The sequence below is a fragment of the Cornus florida genome, unplaced genomic scaffold (genome assembly GCF_030987335.1).
Source record: "Cornus florida cultivar Cherokee Brave unplaced genomic scaffold, ASM3098733v1 CherokeeBrave_3.0.0_Hap2_Chr01, whole genome shotgun sequence".
NCBI lineage: Eukaryota > Viridiplantae > Streptophyta > Magnoliopsida > Cornales > Cornaceae > Cornus > Cornus florida.
In genome coordinates this window covers 94559725-94582593 of record NW_026775571.1, presented here as the reverse complement: position 1 = coordinate 94582593, position 22869 = coordinate 94559725, and the positions used below count along the sequence as shown (strand labels likewise).

Genomic DNA, 22869 nt, shown 5'->3' with positions numbered 1-22869 from the left:
CAAATTGGACGCTTTCATCATATCATATACCTTTTGTCAATGAGGAATAGAAGTTTTCAAATTATAACTATATAAATAATTAATAAAGTAGGAGATAATTAAAAATTAGATTAAAATAAAGAAAATATTCGATTCAGAATGCCTTCTTTTTTTTTTTCTTTTTTTTTTTTTTGTCTTTTTCTTTTTTGATTTTCTTTATTGATGTGTAAATCAATCGATCAAAACACTCTTTTGTTTGTTTAATCATCCTCTCTTGGAAAAGTCAACGATATTCCAGTAGTTTCCACCCTCTGCACTAAAAAACGTTTTCCACAGACACACTCACATAGATTATATATATATAACACCAAAGTGTGCAATTCACTTGAAACCAAACAAGATCATAGAAAACCCAAAGCTACAGAGAAGAAAGAGCTTATCAACATATAAGCACTAGCTAGGACACACCTAACATGTACACTTCATCATACAAGCAATCTTTGGCCATGGCAGATCAATTCCAAGCTGGGATTTGTGGCGAAAACTGGTGGAATTCGTCGAAAAGCACGTATGGATCATCGCTTTGTTCGCCTTCCATCAATGATATGGGAAGCTTCGGATGGCCAAGTGAGTTGGTGGACATAAAGGCAAGGTCTTGTGACGAGTCTTGCTCAGTTTCTGGTGAGTCCATGATTGTCCAAGGCATGCAAAAACCTCAGCAGCCCGACTCCGATTCAACTTGGCAAATGATGGTTACAACTGATTGCAACAAAGGTTCACTGTGAGTATATATGAAGCTGTGTTTGTATATAGCCATATTAATATTTTTTTGTATAAAAAATTACAATATAGAAAAATAATACACATCTAATTTAATTCATGCAATTATTGTTTTCTAGACCTTCACAACAGCTACAGAATCTGAACTATTGTGCTTACTTTCATTGTAATTATTCTATAAAAAAAAGAAGTCAAATTGATCAATTATTTTGATTGTTGAAGCTTTTGTTCTTATCTTTTTATTTGTAGTGGAAGAGCTGAGAGCAACTATCATTATCCAGTGCTACAAGAAGATATGAATTCGAGATTGAATTATAAACAAGCAGAGATGGATTGTCCTCAAATCGAAAAGGAGTGGAGTCCAAGCAACTTAGGCCAAGATTCGTCGATTGATGCTTTCAAACCGATGAATCAATTAGGGTTTTCCCTAGATGAGTCATGTTTGAACAGTGTCACTAGCTCCGGTAACTGCACCCCGGCTTGCCAAGGCATAGCTACCGGCTTTTCAACGTGTTCAGCTTCATATAGCACTTCAAAATTGCTGCAAACTCTATTTGATATCGAGCCTCAACCACAAAAATCTCAATTTGACAAGCCATCAATGAACATTCCATCTCTACCAAATTACCGGCCAAACTTAAGTAGTTTTTCTCCTTCTTTGCCTAAATTATCTACCTTGTTGAACCCTTCCATGTCAAAACTAGAACCTACAAATCATTTTCTCTTCAACAATAACACACCCTTATACAAATCACAGTTTCTCGCGTCCACGTTTGAAGAGAAGCCCAAGTGTCCCAACCTCACTGCAAAGGTAAATATGATTATTAATTCATATGGCATAATAAATTTGACATATATATAGCTACATGGCTAGGGTTTCTAAACTGTGTTATTGAATATGTTAAAACTTGTTTCAGCCTGGTTGTAAGGATGATGTTCAATTCTCGAGCTCAGTGGTGAAGAATGGCAGCAGTGAACCGGCACTTAAAAGACAAAGGTTTGATACCCCATCACCATTGCCGACTTTTAAGGTACCATAGATTCGATCAAATTAACTTTTAACACCAGCCTCTACTTTTTTCTTTGTAATAATAAATATTATCTTTTGTTCAAAGACATGGATGAGAACTTCTAGCTTTGTTATCAGGTCCGAAAAGAAAAGCTAGGGGACCGAGTCACTGCCCTCCAGCAATTGGTTTCGCCTTTTGGAAAGGTAAATTTTTGGATTTTTCTTATACTTTTTCCAAGATTACTTTTTCTTAATTAACTTGGGTTAATTTCACCATTTAATTGTTTCAGACTGATACTGCATCGGTTCTCCATGAAGCTATCTTGTATATCAAGTTTCTCCATGATCAAGTCCGTGTATGTTCCATTATCGATCATCTTCTTGCGACAACTTTTGAAATTGAAATTATTTACTGAAAAAATTTTTAAAAACTTTTGATATTGAAGTGATGCACTAAAATAGAAACCAAATTATATTATCAAAGTTAATTATAATTTGTTTTTATACGTTTGCAGGTTTTAAGTACTCCATATATGAAAAATGGACCTCCCATTCAGCACCAACAGGTACAAATTAAGTTGTCTTAATTTTATTCAATCTGCTGTATAATTACTACAAGAAGGATATAAAAGTGTACCTAACCCACATATAAAGATTTATTTTATTTGATGTAACACACACATAAAGATGATTTATACATATCTATTGTTGGAATAATGTGAATATTTTGGCTGATAATCCTGCAGACTGGCGATAATTTGAAGATTGACTCAGAAGGGCCAAACCAAGAGCTAAGAAGCCTCGGACTTTGCCTCGTGCCAATATCGAGCACTTTTCCAGTTGTTAGCGAGACCACTGCTGATTTCTGGACCCCCACATTTTGATGAACATTAGGTAAGAGCTAGAGGAGATGGAGAAGCTAAAGAAGTACTTCAATCTTCCCGGCCTGCAACTAATGCAAAATAAATGTCTGACAAATTGGCTATATATGATAATTCAAGTTTGGAAAGAAAACAACAATTGAAAGCTTGGAAGGCACATTTGTGGTGTTGTGCAAGTCTTGAACAAAAGCAAGACAAAGGAAAAGGAAGAAAGAGAAAAAGAAAAAGGGGCGACCGACCCTTCAAGGAAGGACAAGCAATGTTTGGCCAGATGCAGGCAAATTATGTAGCCTAGAAAAGATGTTTAGGTAACATTTGTAGGATAATAATGTGCAGTGATAATTAATCTATATCTATATATATATATATATAGTTAGAGATGGATTAGGAACAAGTGCTAAATTTAGTGGAAAAGTTTGGGTTAGTAGGGCATATGTTGGTAGTTGAGCTAAATTTAGCAGAAAGATGGTGATATGTTAAGGGAGTTTTGTTCCTGATTCTATATGTATGTAGGGTTGGCACCAGTTCTTATTTTATGAGAAAGAGATTAACATGAGAAAAAGGAGTAGAGATAAAAAGATCATTATTATTGAATTCAAGAACAGAAAAGAGTGAGTTTGTGGAGCTCATTTGATTGGGGTATCTAACTTTTGATTTATTTATCTGTTTGGGTGTGTTAGTGGAAGCCAGAGGCCTGCTCATTGTTCATACTTTTAGGATTTCCATTATTTGAAGTGCCTTTTTTTTTTTTTTTTTCCGTCATCCTATAAGTTAGATATTCACACGCATTTCATTTTTGATGGAAACTTAAACCATCGATCTTTTACTTTATATTCACGAAGTATCATTGGAATGTAGTCCTAAAAGAGCTAGAATTTCTTGTATGTATGTGACCAATATTGTTTGAAGTTTGAACCATGAGACATGGAATGTACATATTAAGCAGCAGCTGTTACAAAAAGAAAGAAAAAACAAAATACAGATTGAGCAGCAGCCATAAGAAAAGATAAATAAAAACCAATCCCTTTCTCAATATCTTAATTTAAAAGATAACCATAAAAAATAAAAATAAAAAATAAAAATAAAATAAAATAAAAATTACGAGTATTGCAATCTCATTCGTAATTTGCAATGTCACAATTTTTTTATTTTTTATTTATTTTTTATTTTTTTGTATCTGATAAATGATAAATTGTATAATAAAGAATCAAAAGAATGAACAGGGGGGATTAAGGCTCACAAAACAGCAGAAAGCAGGCCATAAAAAAATAGAGCCTTGAGCCAAACAAAAGAAGGTCCAATAAGGCTACATCAAAGCCCAACCAAAGTATCTATTCCAGGAAATAGGTGCAGGATCCTTGAATGGATTCTCCTTTGACCATGGTTGATCAGGGAACTGGCCTTAGCTGTAGCACCCAGGCATGACACGAGAGAGAAATTTTTACATGGCTTAGGACTAATATAGTGACACAATTGCGTACATGGCTACAAGCGATTAGTCGATTTGATGAGCTCGGCCTAATCGTTAGAAATTATTATATGATTCCGGGACCATTCGTCTTAGCCAATCACCATATGACAACATTAGCAAAAACTGATTAAGGTTTACACATCCTTGACGCATTTACTAATGTGTCACATATTCATTGGCCGAACCACGTAACAATTTCTCAGTAACCATTCTCCTTGGTGATTCCTCATTGGGATCTAAAAAATTTGGGCCAACTCTGGGTCCATGAAGTGTCACATAGAGGCCCATTTGGTAGCCAAAAATCAAACTATCAAGGAGGGATAATTCACCACCATGGCCTATAGATTCATGGAATGCTTGATAAGAGGGCGTGAATATATGTCTATGTTCAAAACCTTCAAATTTGAGATACATGACATTCCAAGAAACCTTAGCCCTTAAAGTTGAATGAATATCATATATTAAAATAATAGGGTCACTGAATGATCTGACGGTTGTTTTTGTCCATCTCATCTACACGTGATAAGTATAACTAATCACGTTAAATTCGATATTAATTCGGAGATTCTTTTTCGATTCCCTACCGTTACTCATATTTAATTTCCTACTTTTTCTAAAGCATGGTTTATAAAAAGGAAAAGCAAATTGGAATTATTGATGATGTTAGTAAAGGTTATTATTATTATTATTATTATTATTGTTGTTGTTGTTGTTATTATTATATAACGATCTTTACTTTATTACGAGACTTTGTTATTATATAATTTGTTGTTTAATCAATAGTGAACTATGCAGTTCTTTTCTACAAATGAGAAGAGCCGAGCCTTGACTAGACCGAGCTCGAGCCCGGCCTTGGCTCGTGAATATTTTGCCAAGATTGGACTCGGCCCGAGCTCGCTTTGCCAAAACACATACAATCTCGTCTTGTATCAAGAGATCACATACAATCTCGTCTTCTATCAAGAGATTCATACATGGACAAAGTTCAGATATATCAAATCTCTAATTCATATGTATAAACACATATTCATGTCTGTATAAACAAAATCCATGAATATATAATTGTAAATATGTATATATTATATATGCCATCTTGGAGGTTCATCCATTGTTCTCCTTCGGTATCTATCATGATCGTACTCCATCTTCTCATAAATCACAGGGCTGAAGTTGTAGCGTGCATCAACTACACTGGAAGAAGAGGGAAGATAGAAGAGAGAAGATAGATGGGGAACTTCATGAAAAGAGATGATAGGAGGGGATGAAGTCTTGCCGCACAGATATGAAGATGAGATAAGAATATGGCTGAAAGGTGGGGGGCATTTGTGTGGAGAGATTTTAGGGTTTTCTAATTCAACCTCGGCTTATAAGTTGGACTTTGTAATCAAAAGAGTTCTTTTATTTATTTTTGAGTAAAGTGCACTAAACCCCCTGAACTATGACCCCAATTACAAGAAACCCCCTTAAAGTAAGCAAAACCTCCTAAACTATCAATTTCTTGCACTCAGTGCCCAACTGTGAAGCAGCCGTTAACGGAAAATTGAAGTTACCTTTTAGCCGCTTAATTGAACGACGTCGTCTAAATCGATTTTTTTTTATCAGATAATGATGTGGCATTGTAATCTCTAGGACTAATAAAGAAGTGACACGTACCCACCTAACCTTATCAATAACATCGGTTATATCAAATGGGCGCCGAACGTATCATTCTCTTGCGCCAAAAAGTCCCAAGTGCTTAACAATATGCCAAACAAGTCATATATACACTGTTGACTTTTCTCAAAATTCCGGTGATCTTCCATCCCTCTTGCTTCCAATTTTTCTCTCTCAACCCTAATTGTTGGGTGTGTACTAGCTCGTGAAGAGATTGCCTAGCATCGACGAACTTGGCTTGCAGTTGAAATTGTGTTATGAACGTTTTTCTTCATCGACGACCATTTCTGGACTGTCGGCGAGGAGTTGTTGTCATCACCGTGCCTTCGTTGCGAACCAGTGTGCAGATCAAAAATTTACAGAGATCGACTGTGCTGTGTAGCCCACCGACGACCTCTCCGTTTGCTGACGTCGGTGGCTGTCGTGTGTATTCGCCATTGTGACTGATTTTGTGATTGGTGGCTTCGTTTGAAACTGAGTGTAACTGAGAGATTTGCAGGGGCTTCACCGTCATCCCTTGGCTGTTAATTGATTTGTGATGGTCTCGATTCTCCATTCTGGATCTCGGATCTTTGTTTTTTATTTTTTTTTGTTGTCGGCAGCAGATTGTGTTCCTCGTCGGTGCTGGCAGTGAAGAAGAGCGGTGTTTGGCTACGGATGTGGAGCTATTCCAACCTTGGTTTACTAAAACCAGGTTTGCAGAGATCTAGTTCAACCCAGTTCTGTAGACCGAAGAGCGATGTTTGGCTACGGATGTGAAGCTATCCCAATGTCGATTTACTAAAGCCGGTTTTCAGAGATCCGGTTCTGAATTGACTCGTATTATTGGATCCGATCAAAACTTCGCTTTTTTAATTCCTGATGGCCATACTAAAGTTATAAGGTTTTATATCTTTCACTCAATAGCATAAATAGCTACCTCATTCCTAGATTAACACTCTAATTATCAATGATAAGAAAATGGGTTTATGAAATTACTCCCCAAAATCCTATATTTTTATGATTTTCAATTTTTCAGCCTATTAAAGGGTTTCCTGTTTCTAATGAATATAAAAGGTTTGTATATATATAATAATGGTGAATATAATGGCCTCAACGGTCATAAGGGTATATATGGTATTTTGTATTTTTACCAAGGCACGTGAGTCACGTGCCATCACTGAAGGTTAATTATAAGACGGTTAACTAATGGATTTCTATTTTTTGCAACAAATAGGAAAGTCTAGGGGGTTAAGTGTATTCATTAAAGTTCAGGAGGGTTTTTAGGGAGAGAGAAAAAAGTACAGGGGGGTTTAGTGCACTTTACCCTTTATTTTTTTTATTGCATGGGCTTGACATTTTGATATGGGCTTAACAATAAACACTAATGGGTATCATTTATTTGGGCCGATTATAAATTAAATAAAATATTTTGCTAAACAAGCTTGTTCACGAGCTTACCGAGCCGAGCCTAATAGTATTCAAGCTTGGCTCGTTTACTAAACAAGCTTGAAAATTGAGCTAATGTCACGGGCCTAGAGATTTGGCGCAACGGCATGGCCCGTGCGGCACCAAGGAGTTGCTTCAGCTCGCACAAGCGCCCTGGTCAGCGACTATGACCTACCCTCCCAAGGATACATGCTGACTAGCCGGTTTCAACTTGCCTTGGTCTCATCAAGGGAACGGCTCTAGCTCCCGACCAGTTTGTGCAGGGATGGCCAACTCCCTTCTTCATAGTCAAGTCCATGTGTAACACCCCCACATTTTCCACGCATAAGTTGATCAGGCTTATACACGAAAAACGAGGGATATCAAAAACAATTGGCAATATACAAGCATGGAATACAAAATGATGGAAATAAAAGAATTTAGACAGAAAAGAAACATTAAATAATACAACATCCATCCATCCTTTATTTAATACAGTACTTCATTACAACTTGGAAATCCTACGTCAGGGATCCCTAAATATAACCCTGAGAGTTCAACGTCAAAAGTAAATAAAAACTGAAACTGAAGTATTACATAAAACTTCTACCCTGCACTGGATCGTAAGAGTAGATGAGTTCGGATGATGGTCCCACACTGCTAACCTCAGCCTTGAAACGAATACTGACCGTATCCTGAAATAATAACAATGGTGGGTCAACCCCACGAGCAAGTCCTCTCTACTATGACCCAAATCAGAGAATCAAATAAATTAATCATTATGAATCGGATGAGTACTATATCTGTATACATCCTACGGAAACTATCCGATGTATAACATGGCCTCAACCAGAATAGACGGTGATCACTTAGACTCACACTAGGTGGTTAAGTGTCGCCTTTCCCTACCCGGGAAATCAGCTATTATACATGGTGCATGGTACTGACAACACAGACTATAACGAACTACACGGTGATAACACCTCGCAAAGTACTGATGAATATACTGAGCATATAAATTAGGCAACACATGCCAACAATATTAAGAAATATACCGAGTATGTCAATTAGGCAACACATGCCAATAATATTAAACCACATACCCCGACAGCCACACATCTGTCTATCGCAACGAATGCATAAGGTATAAATGAGTCTAAACTTATTAGTCAGCTCACATGGTTCTATATGGCAACACATCCATATAATATAAATGCGACATAATAAACAGTCCATTTATTCCCTGAAATGCACACAGCATAATAATCATGGTTTATATACGATTAACAGTATAAATATTCCATAATATATAATGGGTTATTTATATGAATAAAACCAAGCACTAATTAATTTAACATTAATGGTTATTACAGTTTACTAAAATAATACCATTTATAGTCGTTAAATCAATTACATATGTTTACTAGCGATTCGCACTTTAACTGATACAATTAATATTTAGAAATATTAATCGGACAATTATAATAATTAACGAGAAATAAAATAATAATATAATGTCCCGTTAATTCCAAAATGCCAACCCGAGGCCCCAAAATGTATAGTGAAGGTCCTGGTAATGACAAAACAGTCCCTAGGGGTATTCTGGACTTTTCCAGCAGCCGCAGAGGCCCTTCACGCGCCCCCACGCGCCTCCCAGAGCTCCCCGCACGCGCCGCCAAGCTTTCCCACTCTCCCACGCGCCTCCACGCGCGTCTGGCATCAGCCACGCGCGCGCACGCGCTCCCACGCGCGCGTTGATGGCTTCCTGCTGACGTGGCGTCCTCCGGTTGGTTGGCTGCATCAGCTTTCCTACATGCGCGCCACACCGGATCAATCCACCTTCATCTCCTCCATCCAACGTTCACGGATCCGGGTGTACCGCGGTAACATGGACCGCGGTGCACCGGATCAATCGCTGCTATTTAATGGTCCAGATGCGCGCGCATACCCTCCTATGGTGCGCCGCATCACACCGGATCACTCCGGTCGTCTCCCCCATTGCCGGCGACCGGAAAACTCGCCGGAAGGTCGCCGGAAATTGCAGAAAATGCCCGGAAAAATCTAGAAAATTCTAGAAAAATCCCTAAAGTCTTATTTAATTATTTTTAGCCATTATTAATTTCATAGAACATTAAATAAATATATACCATCCTATATAATTAAAATTCCATTAATTTAATAAAATAAAATTAATAATTTATTAACCTCCAAACCTTGGCTCTATGCATAAAAATAAGCTAAACAATTAATTTATTAATTCAAAGGGGAAAAGTAGATAATAACTTGTCTTTTTGGATTTAAAATAAATCCGCCGGTCTGCGCGTAATCGGGTAAAATCGCCTACACCGGTCCAAGCTTCTTTCTCTCTCTCTTTTCCTTTCACTCTTATAAAATAGCTCTCTAGAATTTATACTTTGCTTCTAACTCCCTTTCTTTTCTTCTAAGGTAAGCTAGTTAATTTATATACAAAATATATAATATAAATATTACAAATATCTAATTTTTTCATCAACTAACCATCCTCCCAACCATAAGGCTTCAATTCCACCCATAAACATTGATGCAATCCTATCCTAATCTCTAATTTCATCATGACATTGGTTTAATACTATTATTATTATTATTATAACTATTATTATTATTATAACTAATATTATTATTAATAAACTTTTATTATTATTATTATTATATTATTATTATTATTATTATTAAACTAATATAATTATTATTATTGTTATTTACAAAATAATATATTATATCATCATAATACTTTATAACACAAATATAATATTCTAATTAACTAATATTGCTTAATTAAACATAATCAACAAATAAAATTAATTATAATAATACATGCACAATTAAATGAATAAATTTACTATTTTAACATACACAATTAATTTACATGCACCATTAAATGAACTTAATATAACAATGAAGCATGCACAATAATAGGTACAGGAATCCACACATAATTGAATTTAAATACACTAAACTCTTTAATTAATTACGGGGTATTACATTCTCCCCCCCTAATAAAGGAATTTCGTCCCCGAAATTCACTACATACCTGTATTAAAAAGTTCTGGATACTTGGCACGGATAATATCTTCCCGTTCCCAAGTAGACTCTGTAGCACTATGATGACTCCACTGTACACGTACTAATGGAATAGTCTTCGTGCGCAGTATCTGATTCCTACGATCGAGAATACAGTAAGGTTGTTCCAAATAGGTTGCATCGGGTTGCAACTCAATCTCACCCACATCAATGTGTTGGTATCGATCTTCATCCCGTAGAAATTTTCGCAGCATAGATACATGAAAAACATTATGTACTCTATGAAGATTATCTGGTAGAGCCAGACGATAAGCTACTGCCCCAATCCGATCTGTAATCATAAAAGGACCCACAAAACAAGGCGATAACTTACCCTTTGACCCAAACCGCATTACTCCCTTCATAGGAGAAACCTTAAGCAAAACCTGATCACCAACCTTAAACTCCAAAGCACGAGTTCGACGGTCAGCATAACTTTTCTGTCTGCTTTGAGCTGTACGCATCCGATCCCTAATGATAGCGATCTTTTCTGACGTGTCCTTAATAAATTCAGGACCCAGAAAGCTGTTCTCACCAACTCCAAGCCAACAGACAGGAGACCTACACGGTCTGCCGTACAAAGCCTCAAATGGTGTCATACCAATAGTTTTCTGATAACTATTGTTATAAGCAAACTCTGAAAGCGGCAAATATTCCTCCCAATTGCCCTTAAAATCAAGAACACATGCCCGCAACATGTCTTCTAAAATCTGATTAACTCGCTCAGTCTGTCCATCTGTTTGAGGATGATAAGCAGTGCTAAGATAAAGTTCTGTACCCAAAGCCTGCTGAAAGCTCCTCCAAAATCCCGATACAAACTTCGGATCTCTATCTGATACGATGGACAATGGTACTCCATGAAGTTTCACCATTTCTGCAATATACAGCTTAGCATACTGTTCTGACGTAAAGTTTGAACGAACAGGCAGAAAGTGAGCGGACTTGGTCAATCTATCAACAATGACCCAAATAGAGTTGTGATTATGCTGTGAAGTAGGTAATCCCTCTATAAAGTCCATGGAAATACTTTCCCATTTCCACTCTGGTATGGGAAGTGGCTGTAACGATCCTGGCGGTCTCTGATGATCAATCTTAATCATCTGACAGGTGCTATATTTAGAGACAAAGATAGCTATATCTCTTTTCATGCCGGCCCACCAAAACTGGCGTTTCATGTCCTGATACATCTTGTCTCCCCCTGGATGTACAGAGAACTGAGAAGTGTGTGTCTCTCTCATCACAACATTTCTCAAATTGTCAGCTGAAGGCACAATTAAACGTCCCTTGTACCTCAATCCTCCATCAGTCCCTATAGAATAAAAAGGAACATCTCCGGAGGCTAACTCCGAAACCAAATCAATACACTGTTGATCTGAGAGTTGCGCTTGAATGACCTGATGAATGATAGAAGGAGTTACTACCACACATGCCATAAAAGCGTCTGCTAACTCATCAACAGTCTTCAAAGCATCCCACTCTGTTGCAAACAAAGCTGAAAGGCTGACATAGGGTCGGCGGCTGAGTGCGTCTGCTACAACATTCGCTTTCCCTGGATGATACTGAATAGAGAAATGATAGTCTTTCACGAACTCCAACCATCTGCGCTGTCTCATATTCAGTTCCCTCTGTGTGAACAAATACTGTAGACTCTTATGATCGCTAAACAATCGAAAAGTCTCCCCCAAAAGATAATGCCTCCAAATACGCAAGGCAAAAACCACTGCTGCGAGCTCTAGATCGTGAGTCGGGTAATTAAGCTCATGAGGCTTAAGCTTCCTAGACCCATAAGAAACTGGTCGCTCTTCTTGCATCAACACACAACCCAAACCCTTCAGAGAAGCGTCGGTAAATACTAAATACTCGATTCCACTCTGAGGTGTGGCTAAGACAGGTGCAGAAGTTAACTTGCTCTTCAATTCAGCAAAAGCAGTCTGACAAGAATCATCCCATACAAATGGTACATTCTTCTTAGTCAGATGAGTAAGTGGACCCGCAATTTTGGAAAATCCCTGGATGAACCTGCGATAATACCTCGCCAATCCCAGAAAACTGCGAATCTCTGTCGGTGAGGTAGGCTGTCCCCACTCCATAACGGCCGCAACCTTGGCTGGATCTACTGCTAACCCTTCTTCTGACACTACATGTCCCAGAAATTTGACCTCTTTCTGCCAAAATTCACACTTCTCAAACTTCGCAAACAACTGATGTTCTCGAAGTGTCTGCAATACTGTGCGTAAATGTCTGGCATGGTCCTTCTCCGACTTAGAGTAAACCAGAATATCATCAATGAAAACAATGACAAACTGATCTAAGTATTCTCTGAATACTCTATTCATCAAGTCCATAAAGACAGCTGGAGCGTTCGTTAAACCGAAAGGCATAACACGAAACTCATAAGATCCGTACCTCGTGAGAAATGCTGTCTTTGGAACATCTTGTTCTCTGACTCGTAGCTGATGATAACCAGACCTCAAATCGATCTTTGAGAAGTAAGTAGCTCCCTTCAACTGATCAAACAGGTCATCAATTCTGGGCAACGGGTACTTGTTGCGAATAGTGACCTTGTTCAGTTCTCTGTAATCAATACAAAAACGAAGAGATCCATCCTTCTTCTTTACAAACAGTACTGGTGCTCCCCATGGTGAAGTACTCCTACGAATAAATCCCTGGCTGAGCAGCTGCTGAATTTGATCCTTCAACTCTCGCATCTCTACTGGTGCCATTCTGTACGGCGCCTTAGCAATAGGCGTAGTGCCTGGAGCTAAATCAATAACGAAGTCTATCTCTCGACTCGGTGGCAAGCCTGGAATTTCCTGGAATACATCCTGGAATTCCTGTACTACCGGGATGCTGTCAAGAGATACCGCAGTCGCTTCCTGTGAGTCCTCCTCAAGAACGAATAAATAAGTGCTAGGCCCTCTATCAGGTTGTGGTACAACAAGAAGATACATCTCCTGTCCTGGTATAGAAAATACAATAGACTTTTCGTAACAGTTAACCTGAGCATGGTACTGAGATAACCAGTCCATCCCAAGTATAACATCATACGAATGCATATCTAACACTAACAAATTTGCAAGAAATCGAAGTCGGCCCATATCTATAAAGATATCACCGCTACACTCTCGTAAAACTGCGCCAACTCCCAATGGTGTATAAATATTAAGAGGTTGGTCACATAACTGAGTTGTCATACCAGATAAGATAATAAAAGATCTAGACACAAAAGAATGTGATGCACCAGTGTCAAACAGTATACGAGCAGTTCTACCATGTATAGAAAACATACCCTCAATAGCCTGAGGAGCCTGCGCATTATGTGGCATGAAGTTATAAACTCTGCCATGATGCAACTGCTGTGGAGGTTGTCCCGGAGGAAATGGTGGTGCTGGAAGTGCCGGAAAATTCTGAACTTGCCCACGTGGCATCGGTGGGGCCGGTAGAGGTAACGGCTGATTAGGTCTCGGCTGCCCATACTGTCCCTGCTTAGCTTTGGGACACATCTTGGCCGGATGCCCAATCTCTCTACAGTGATAACAACGTCCCGTAAAAGGACCTGCCTGCCTTCTCTGTTGATTTCCCGACCACTGTTCCTGTCCGATTTGAGGTACCCCACCTTGTCTACCCTGATTAGGGACTCCATCCCTCTGCACATCTGGGTTTCCTTTGTTTTTCTTCCAAGGTTGATGTCCTTGGAATCTGCCCCGATCATTGGACCTGGCACCACTGCTGCTTCCTTTCTCCACTGTCTGGTAGTCTCGGTTAGTCCGCTTATCTCCCTTGGACTTCCGGTAATCACTCCTCATCTGGCAGTGCTGTAAGGCGGCATTAACCACCTGGATATAAGTCGTATATGCAGGACTACCTATGATCACCACTTTAATCGGCCATATCAACCCCTTCACAAAGCGGTCTCGCTTCTTTTCTTCCGTATTGACCTCCTCTGGTGCGAATAATGACAAATTAATGAACTTCTGTTCATACTCAGCCACAGTCATATCCTCCTGTTGCAGATCCAGAAATTCAGTCTTCATCGCTGATCTTACTGACATAGGAAAATACTTGTCGTCAAAGCGAGTCTGAAATTCAGCATACGTCAATCTGGTCCTCTCATCGACAGTAGTAATAGACTCCCACCACTGCAATGCATTGCCTATCAGCATAAACGTAGCCAGCATCTGTTTCTGCACTTCGGTACAGATTACCATCCGAAGATGACGCTCGCTCTCCTGTTTCCACTGATATGCTAACAGGACATCTGTGGACCCCGCAAACGTTGGTGGATTTCCCCGGATGAACGAGTGATGAACTTTGTCCCATGACATTGGCTGTGCCACTGGTTCAGGAACAGGTACTATCGGAGGAGGTTGCTGGTTTCGTAGAGCAGATGTTACTCCTGCTGCTACAGCTCGTGCAATGATATCAGCAACTTGAGGAGAAAATTCCTGATTCTCATTTTGAGTTGGGGAAATACTGCGATGCTGGTTCGCATTCCTTGTCCCACGCCGAGACATCCTTCTTTTAAATTCAGAAAAAATCTAACGTCAGTACATTATAATGGACCGACTAAAAGAATACAAAGAACCCTAATATTTAGGCTCTAATTATCAGAATACACAACGCGGAAGTATAGTAATCACAGATCCCTAAGACACTCGAACCTGGAATGCTCTGATACCAACTGTAACACCCCCACATTTTTCACGCATAAGTTGATCAGGCTTATACACGAAAAACGAGGGATATCAAAAACAATTGGCAATATACAAGCATGGAATACAAAATGATGGAAATAAAAGAATTTAGACAGAAAAGAAACATTAAATAATACAACATCCATCCATCCTTTATTTAATACAGTACTTCATTACAACTTGGAAATCCTACGTCAGGGATCCCTAAATATAACCCTGAGAGTTCAACGTCAAAAGTAAATAAAAACTGAAACTGAAGTATTACATAAAACTTCTACCCTGCACTGGATCGTAAGAGTAGATGAGTTCGGATGATGGTCCCACACTGCTAACCTCAGCCTTGAAACGGATACTGACCGTATCCTGAAATAACAACAATGGTGGGTCAACCCCATGAGCAAGTCCTCTCTACTATGACCCAAATCAGAGAATCAAATAAATTAATCATTATGAATCGGATGAGTACTATATCTGTATACATCCTACGGGAACTATCCGATGTATAACATGACCTCAACCAGAATAGATGGTGATCACTTAGACTCACACTAGGTGGTTAAGTGTCGCCTTTCCCTACCCGGGAAATCAGCTATTATACATGGTGCACGGTACTGACAACACAGACTATAACGAACTACACGGTGATAACACCTCGCAAAGTACTGATGAATATACTGAGCATATAAATTAGGCAACACATGCCAACAATATTAAGAAATATACCGAGTATGTCAATTAGGCAACACATGCCAATAATATTAAACCACATACCCCGACAGCCACACATCTGTCTATCGCAACGAATGCATAAGGTATAAATGAGTCTAAACTTATTAGTCAACTCACATGGTTCTATATGGCAACACATCCATATAATATAAATGCTACATAATAAACAGTCCATTTATTCCCTGAAATGCACACAGCATAATAATCATGGTTTATATACGATTAACAGTATAAATATTCCATAATATATAATGGGTTATTTATATGAATAAAACCAAGCACTAATTAATTTAACATTAATGGTTATTACAGTTTACTAAAATAATACCATTTATAGTCGTTAAATCAATTACATATGTTTACTAGCGATTCGCACTTTAACTGATACAATTAATATTTAGAAATATTAATCGGACAATTATAATAATTAACGAGAAATAAAATAATAATATAATGTCCCGTTAATTCCAAAATGCCAACCCGAGGCCCCAAAATGTATAGTGAAGGTCCTGGTAATGACAAAACAGTCCCTAGGGGTATTCTGGACTTTTCCAGCAGCCGCAGAGGCCCTTCACGCGCCCCCACGCGCCTCCCAGAGCTCCCCGCACGCGCCGCCAAGCTTTCCCACTCTCCCACGCGCCTCCACGCGCGTCTGGCATCAGCCACGCGCGCGCACGCGCTCCCACGCGCGCGTTGATGGCTTCCTGCTGACGTGGCGTCCTCCGGTTGGTTGGCTGCATCAGCTTTCCTACATGCGCGCCACACCGGATCAATCCACCTACATCTCCTCCATCCAACGTTCACGGATCCGGGTGTACCGCGGTAACATGGACCGCGGTGCACCGGATCAATCGCTGCTATTTAATGGTCCAGATGCGCGCGCATACCCTCTTATGGTGCGCCGCATCACACCGGATCACTCCGGTCGTCTCCCCCATTGCCGGCGACCGGAAAACTCGCCGGAAGGTCGCCGGAAATTGCAGAAAATGCCCGGAAAATCTAGAAAATTCTAGAAAAATCCCTAAAGTCTTATTTAATTATTTTTAGCCATTATTAATTTCATAGGACATTAAATAAATATATATCATCCTATATAATTAAAATTCCATTAATTTAATAAAATAAAATAAATAATTTATTAACCTCCAAACCTTGGCTCTATGCATAAAAATAAGCTAAACAATTAATTTATTAATTCAAAGGGGAAAAGTAGATAATAACTTGCCTTTTTGGATTTAAAATAAATCCGCCGGTTTGCGCGTAGTCGGGTAAAATCGCCTATACCGGTCCAAGCTTCTTTCTCTCTCTCTTTTCCTTTCACTCTTATAAAATAGCTCTCTAGAATTTATACTTTGCTTCTAACTTCCTTTCTTTTCTTCTAAGGTAAGCTAGTTAATTTATATACAAAATATATAATATAAATATTACAAATATCTAATTTTTTCATCAACTAACCATCCTCCCAACCATAAGGCTTCAATTCCACCCATAAACATTGATGCAATCCTATCCTAATCTCTAATTTCATCATGACATTGGTTTAATACTATTATTATTATTATTATAACTATTATTATTATTATAACTAATATTATTATTAATAAACTTTTATTATTATTATTATTATATTATTATTATTATTATTATTAAACTAATATAATTATTATTATTGTTATTTACAAAATAATATATTATATCATCATAATACTTTGTAACACAAATATAATATTCTAATTAACTAATATTGCTTAATTAAACATAATCAACAAATAAAATTAATTATAATAATATATGCACAATTAAATGAATAAATTTACTATTTTAACATACACAATTAATTTACATGCACCATTAAATGAACTTAATATAACAATGAAGCATGCACAATAATAGGTACAGGAATCCACACATAATTGAATTTAAATACACTAAACTCTTTAATTAATTACGGGGTATTACACCATGACTAGCGACAAGCACCTCGAACTGAACCAAGTCGACCTGCCTGAACTCTGAAAAGGTACCATCTTGTGATCCTGCACACCCCTTCCCTGGAACAATTCCCAGTCAATGAATGTTCTTAGCCAACCAGTATGCGTGTCTTCTATACTCATGGCGTCGTTAGGAATCGGAACGTGACATTCTCCCCCACCCAAATCCTGCAACGCCCTCATCGCAGTGCGGCGCTGACTCCGCTACGTCCAACAGTCCAAAGTCTCTTTCCTCCAAGTGGTATGCTCGCCTGCCCATCATCGCTTCCTTGTACAACCCCTGGCTGCACTCGCCCAATGATAGGGTTTCGGGCTAAAGGGACGCCCACTTCTTCGGGACACAACCTCATGTTATGCCGCCTCCGCGACACCCCGAGCAAACAAGGGCCCTCCGGCTGACTTGATACCCGCCATTCACAACGGTTTGCACACCTCTTGAACTTGTAAGAACTTTGGTGCGCGTGGCCCTTGTAATACCCCTAATTTTAAAAGGATAGTCTCGGTATTTATTTATTTGTTTTAATTATATTTTTAATTATTTAATTGATTATTTGACTAATTGTTTATTTGTTTAATTGAATTAGGTATTACTTGATTATTTGATTATGTGTTTATGTATTATTTGTATTTAATAATGTGTTAATTATTTAATTAGATTACGTATTTAAATGGTATTTTGATTAATTATAAATTAAATATTTTCGTTTCTTTTATTATTTTATTTTATTTTTCTTTTATGGTTATGGTTAGTGGTAATTGGCCAAACAATTGGGTCCCATGGACTACTTGGATAGGAGGTTGGATGTGTATGGATTATTACCCGTGAATAGTTGTGTATGTATATATATAGATATATATTATATACATATATAAAAAGGAAAGTAATTTATTAATTACTTTTATGGTAACTTGGGTAGTAATATTTAATCTAATGTATATATTTTATATTTAAATAATAAAAATATACATAGATTTGATATGTGTTATGTTTCAAGTTACTGTATAATATTATGGTAACTTAAGTATTATTGGATAATCTATTAATAAATAATGGAATGTTTATAATTTATTTATTTAATAAACATATACATAAATTATACAAGTAACATATTTTACTTACTTTTTTAATATATATAAAAGGGAAAGTAATTTATTAATTACTTTTATGGTAACTTGGGTAGTAATATTTAATCTGATGTATATGTTTTATATTTAAATAATAAAAATATACATAGATTTGATACGTGTTATATTTTAAGTTACTTTATAATATTATGATAACTTAAGTATTATTGGATAATCCATTAATAAATAATGGGATGTGTATAATTTATTTATTTAATAAAGATATACATAAATTATATACGTAACATATTTTACTTACCTTTTTAATATATATATATATTTTTAAGTTGACTTGGATTGGGAAACGGGTTAGGGTTATTTTATTTAGCCTATAAATACATAGCTACAGGTTGTAAAAGGGGGTTAGAAATATTCACGTGATATATTCTAGAGAGAGAGAGTTAGAGAAGGAAGAAAGGAGGATAAAAACTCTGTAGAGAGAAGATCAAGGAAGAAGAAGTTTAACTTTCGATTCGAAAGTTTAAGGCAAGTTCTTCTTCTATCTCTTTCCCTTTGATTCGTGTTTCTATGCATGCCTAGGAAATTCCAGGATTTATTAAACACATAAAATTAAATAATTATGCATGTTTAATTGGATTAGAACATAGGTCTTATGAAATTGGTTCATATCTGCTCTTGTGTTATGAATTGATAAATGCATGATTTTGATTTGATTTCCGGTGTGAATTTTTATATGTTTACATTATGTATTTTTTCATATCTGTGGAATGATGGAACGTAGAAACATGCCTAGGATTCCTGAACATTAAATAGGAACTAGGTTTGGGTTTAAATAAATTTAAATAGACTCAATCATAATGATGCTTGCTATTTGAATGTTTTAAACGAACGAATGAATTTAATCTTTTAATATGTTTAAGCAATTGAGATTAAATGTGTATGATGAATTGGATACGGAGAATACTTATTTGACGGTATAATAAAATATCATCATGTATAAGATTCAGTTTGTGTAGGACATATGATATAGGAAGCTTAAATAAATAATAAGTCATTTCTATTTTGTGATAACTTGATATCATATTATCATAGTTATTTCTGGATTATTTGATGTATTTCCTTAATCGTTACATCAATTGTTATATTATGTGGTTTAATGCACCGGTATGGGACGGTGGCATTCTAGGGACGGATTAACTTATCAGTTAAGTCCTACCTATTTTATATAAGGGAATGGATTAACTAAAATGTTAAGTCCTACTTATATTCAAGTCAGGTCAGCTTAACAAGTTGAATGACTTATGGAGGATTAATTTATTATATAAGGGAATGGATTAACTAAAATGTTAAGTCCTACTTATATTTAAGTCAGGTCAGCTGAACAAGTTGAATGACTTATGGAGGATTAATTTATACTGGATAGGATGGTTACTAAATTATATATATATATATAACTATGGTGCCATGATATGAGCTTGAGTCTCAGGATCAGTGGTTAGGGTGCGTATATTGCCAGGGATGTGTAGCTAGATATAGTGTAGTTGTGTACCCTGGTAGGTCTAGGTACTCATGCCCACTATATGTGCGTTTTGCGTGTTGCCTACTATTCAGGTTGAGACAACCCTATAGTCTAGTGAGGTTCCTTTAGTGTGTGTATGTGTGTATATATATATATATATATATATATATATATATACGGACTACTAGTTACTGTTGGATTGACTAGGATGTATACGTGTATCGGATCTCTGCTTGGACTGTAGTAGAGTAGAACTTGTTTGTGGGCCTGACCTACCATTATTTTTCAGGTGTTCGTCAGGAGTAGAGGTTATTAGTGCTGAGCGAGGATCAATCTACTTCATTCTTCCGATGCTACATAGGAGTTCCTTTATGATTCAGTTTCCTGATTTTGACAGTTATTGCTGTCATTTGTTTAGTTTGGATTTTCTAGGGGTCTACACAGTATGGATTCCCGAGTTGTATTTTGGAGGATCAGTTGTATCAGAAGAGTTTATTAACTAATGGAAATATATTATGAGGTTTATTATTAGATTATCATTTTAGTTTCTTGTCAGCATTTTATTTATTCTTCTTTATTCTTTTGTACTCTGTGTTCGTTTATCATCAATTTGTTTTGATATCCTTGGGTATTCGGGCGTGGACCTGGCCAACCCGCATTCGAAAATTCGAGGGTATCATAGCCCTCCAGCCATCCGATGCGCGCGGCCCTCCGGCTTCAATGGGCGCATCTTCATGGGGAGATGGAGGCTCTCCTCCAACAGCATTGATTGCCCACCAACGTTTTAGTGCACCCACTTCATTCTCAAGACCCCTGGATCGACAAGGGGGCACACCTCTGTGCTTTTCCCCAAGTCCTGCTTTGATACCATTTGTCACGGGCCTAGAGATTTGGCACAGCGGCACGGCCCGTGCGGCACCAAGGCGTTGCTTCAGCTCGTGCAAGCGCCCTGCTCAGCCAACACGACCTGCCCTTCCAAGGATACATGCTAACTGGTTTCGACCTGCTTTGGTCTCATTAGGGGAACCGCTCCAGCCCTCGACCAATTTGTGCAGGGATGGCCAACTCCCTTCTTCATAATCAAGTCCACAACTAGCGACAAGCAACTCGAACTGAACCGAGTCGACCTGCCTGAACTCTGAAGAGGTACCATCTTGTGGTCCTGCACGCCCCTTCCCCGGAACCATTCCCATTCAATGAATGTTCTTAGCCAACCAGCATGCGTGTCTTCTATACTCATGGTGTCGTTAGGAATTGGAACGTGACATTAAGTTCGGTTCATTTAACTCACGAACGAGTCCGAATCGAGCTTTTAACGAGTCAAGCCCGATCTGTTCATGAACAGCTCAGTCCTACTTCCACTTCCACTTCCACCTCAAAATGAAGTTTTCTTTATGCATATTTGAATCTGATGTTCTAAGCCTTTAAGGAACCAAAGGTATCCTTCAAATGTGATTGATGTTCCAATTACAAATAGATATAAAATTTGTAAAAGATAGTAATTCTTTTCAATTCACTCAACGATCGGCTGCTGTTGAGAGTTAAATTCATCATTCATCACATACATACATTCCATTATCATCATATCACATCAATTACCATTTGGCTCTTAATTTGTTTCAGGCGTGTTTGAGTCTTTCGACTTAAAGGGTTAGATAGCTAAACTACCCTTGATACTGACCGAATTTGGAATCTTTCGACTCAAGGGGTTGGATAGCTGAACTATTTTTGACATTAACCAAATCTGGAATCGATTATTGTTGAATTAGACAACTGTTGGAAGGTAAGGATGACCCTTTCCCTTCAGGTTCTTCGACGCCTCAATGAAGAGGATTTTAAAAAAATAAGAATAAAATAGATAAAGGGAGCAACAGTATTTGCACAAGCGTTCATCAATCCCAAAAAACTTATAAAATAACAATGAAAGGAACACTTAAGTACGGCATCGATCTTATTTCATAAGTACTAATCTTATGTAAGAGTACAAGAGTTTGATTCTAATATGAAAGTCAAGAATGAAATTCTAGGGAAAATATAAATATGAAAGTCAAGTATGAAATTCTATATGTGGTTCTGGACCTTTTGCACCAGTACCAGTTACTATCGGTAGTTGTTGAGACTTCTTTTCAAATTCAAATACTCCTTTCGTCCCATAAAAAGTATCACTTTTGAGGAACCGTGACTCTCACAAATTAAACTGTCACGGTTCCTTAAAAGTGACATTTTTTTAGAGACGTAGGTAGTACTATATTTGAATTCAAACCACTTTTGTCTTTTGTTAGAAGCTAATCCATAGCTACTTCAAAGGCGCATGTTCTTGTAATTAGCATGCGAAACCCAATATATGGAACTCAATCCTTCAATGACAGGGCATTCTCCTCTTGCATCTTGCCAAGTGGACAAATTAATAAACCATCATATATAAAATTAAATTCCACTGATAGAATTTAATTTGGAATAATCCTCTGTTGCTACAACTAATTGTAACAAAACTAATCATCCAATCAATTCACACCAGGTGGTTGAATCAAACCTTTTTCAAATCAATTAATGCCAAGTGGTTGAATATTT

General features: G+C 37.5%; 1 protein-coding gene across 2 annotated transcripts; it reads left to right on the top strand.

Moving 5' to 3' along the window:
• Window positions 1-265: 265 nt before the first annotated feature.
• LOC132307211 (transcription factor bHLH112-like) lies at window positions 266-3278 on the top strand. 2 transcript variants are annotated; one of them, XM_059804917.1, is made up of 7 exons: window positions 266-760; window positions 1009-1570; window positions 1677-1790; window positions 1907-1972; window positions 2059-2118; window positions 2284-2334; window positions 2515-3278. In XM_059804917.1, exons 1-7 carry the CDS (start codon window positions 453-455, stop codon window positions 2650-2652), a joined length of 1299 nt encoding a protein of 432 aa, XP_059660900.1. In that variant the 5' UTR covers window positions 266-452; the 3' UTR covers window positions 2653-3278. The 2 variants fall into 2 exon arrangements, with proteins under 2 accessions (XP_059660900.1, XP_059660891.1); XM_059804908.1 differs by having other exon boundaries at window positions 268-760; window positions 2059-2124.
• Window positions 3279-22869: the final 19591 nt, after the last annotated feature.

Bases quoted from the DNA above. Each gene is read 5' to 3' on its own strand.
- LOC132307211 (XM_059804908.1), top strand. From the start codon at position 453: ATGTACACTTCATCATACAAGCAATCTTTGGCCATGGCAGATCAATTC. The intron at 1,973-2,058 runs GTAAATTTTTGG...TAATTGTTTCAG, and splicing joins TGGTTTCGCCTTTTGGAAAG to ACTGATACTGCATCGGTTCT. The intron at 2,335-2,514 runs GTACAAATTAAG...ATAATCCTGCAG, and splicing joins CTCCCATTCAGCACCAACAG to ACTGGCGATAATTTGAAGAT.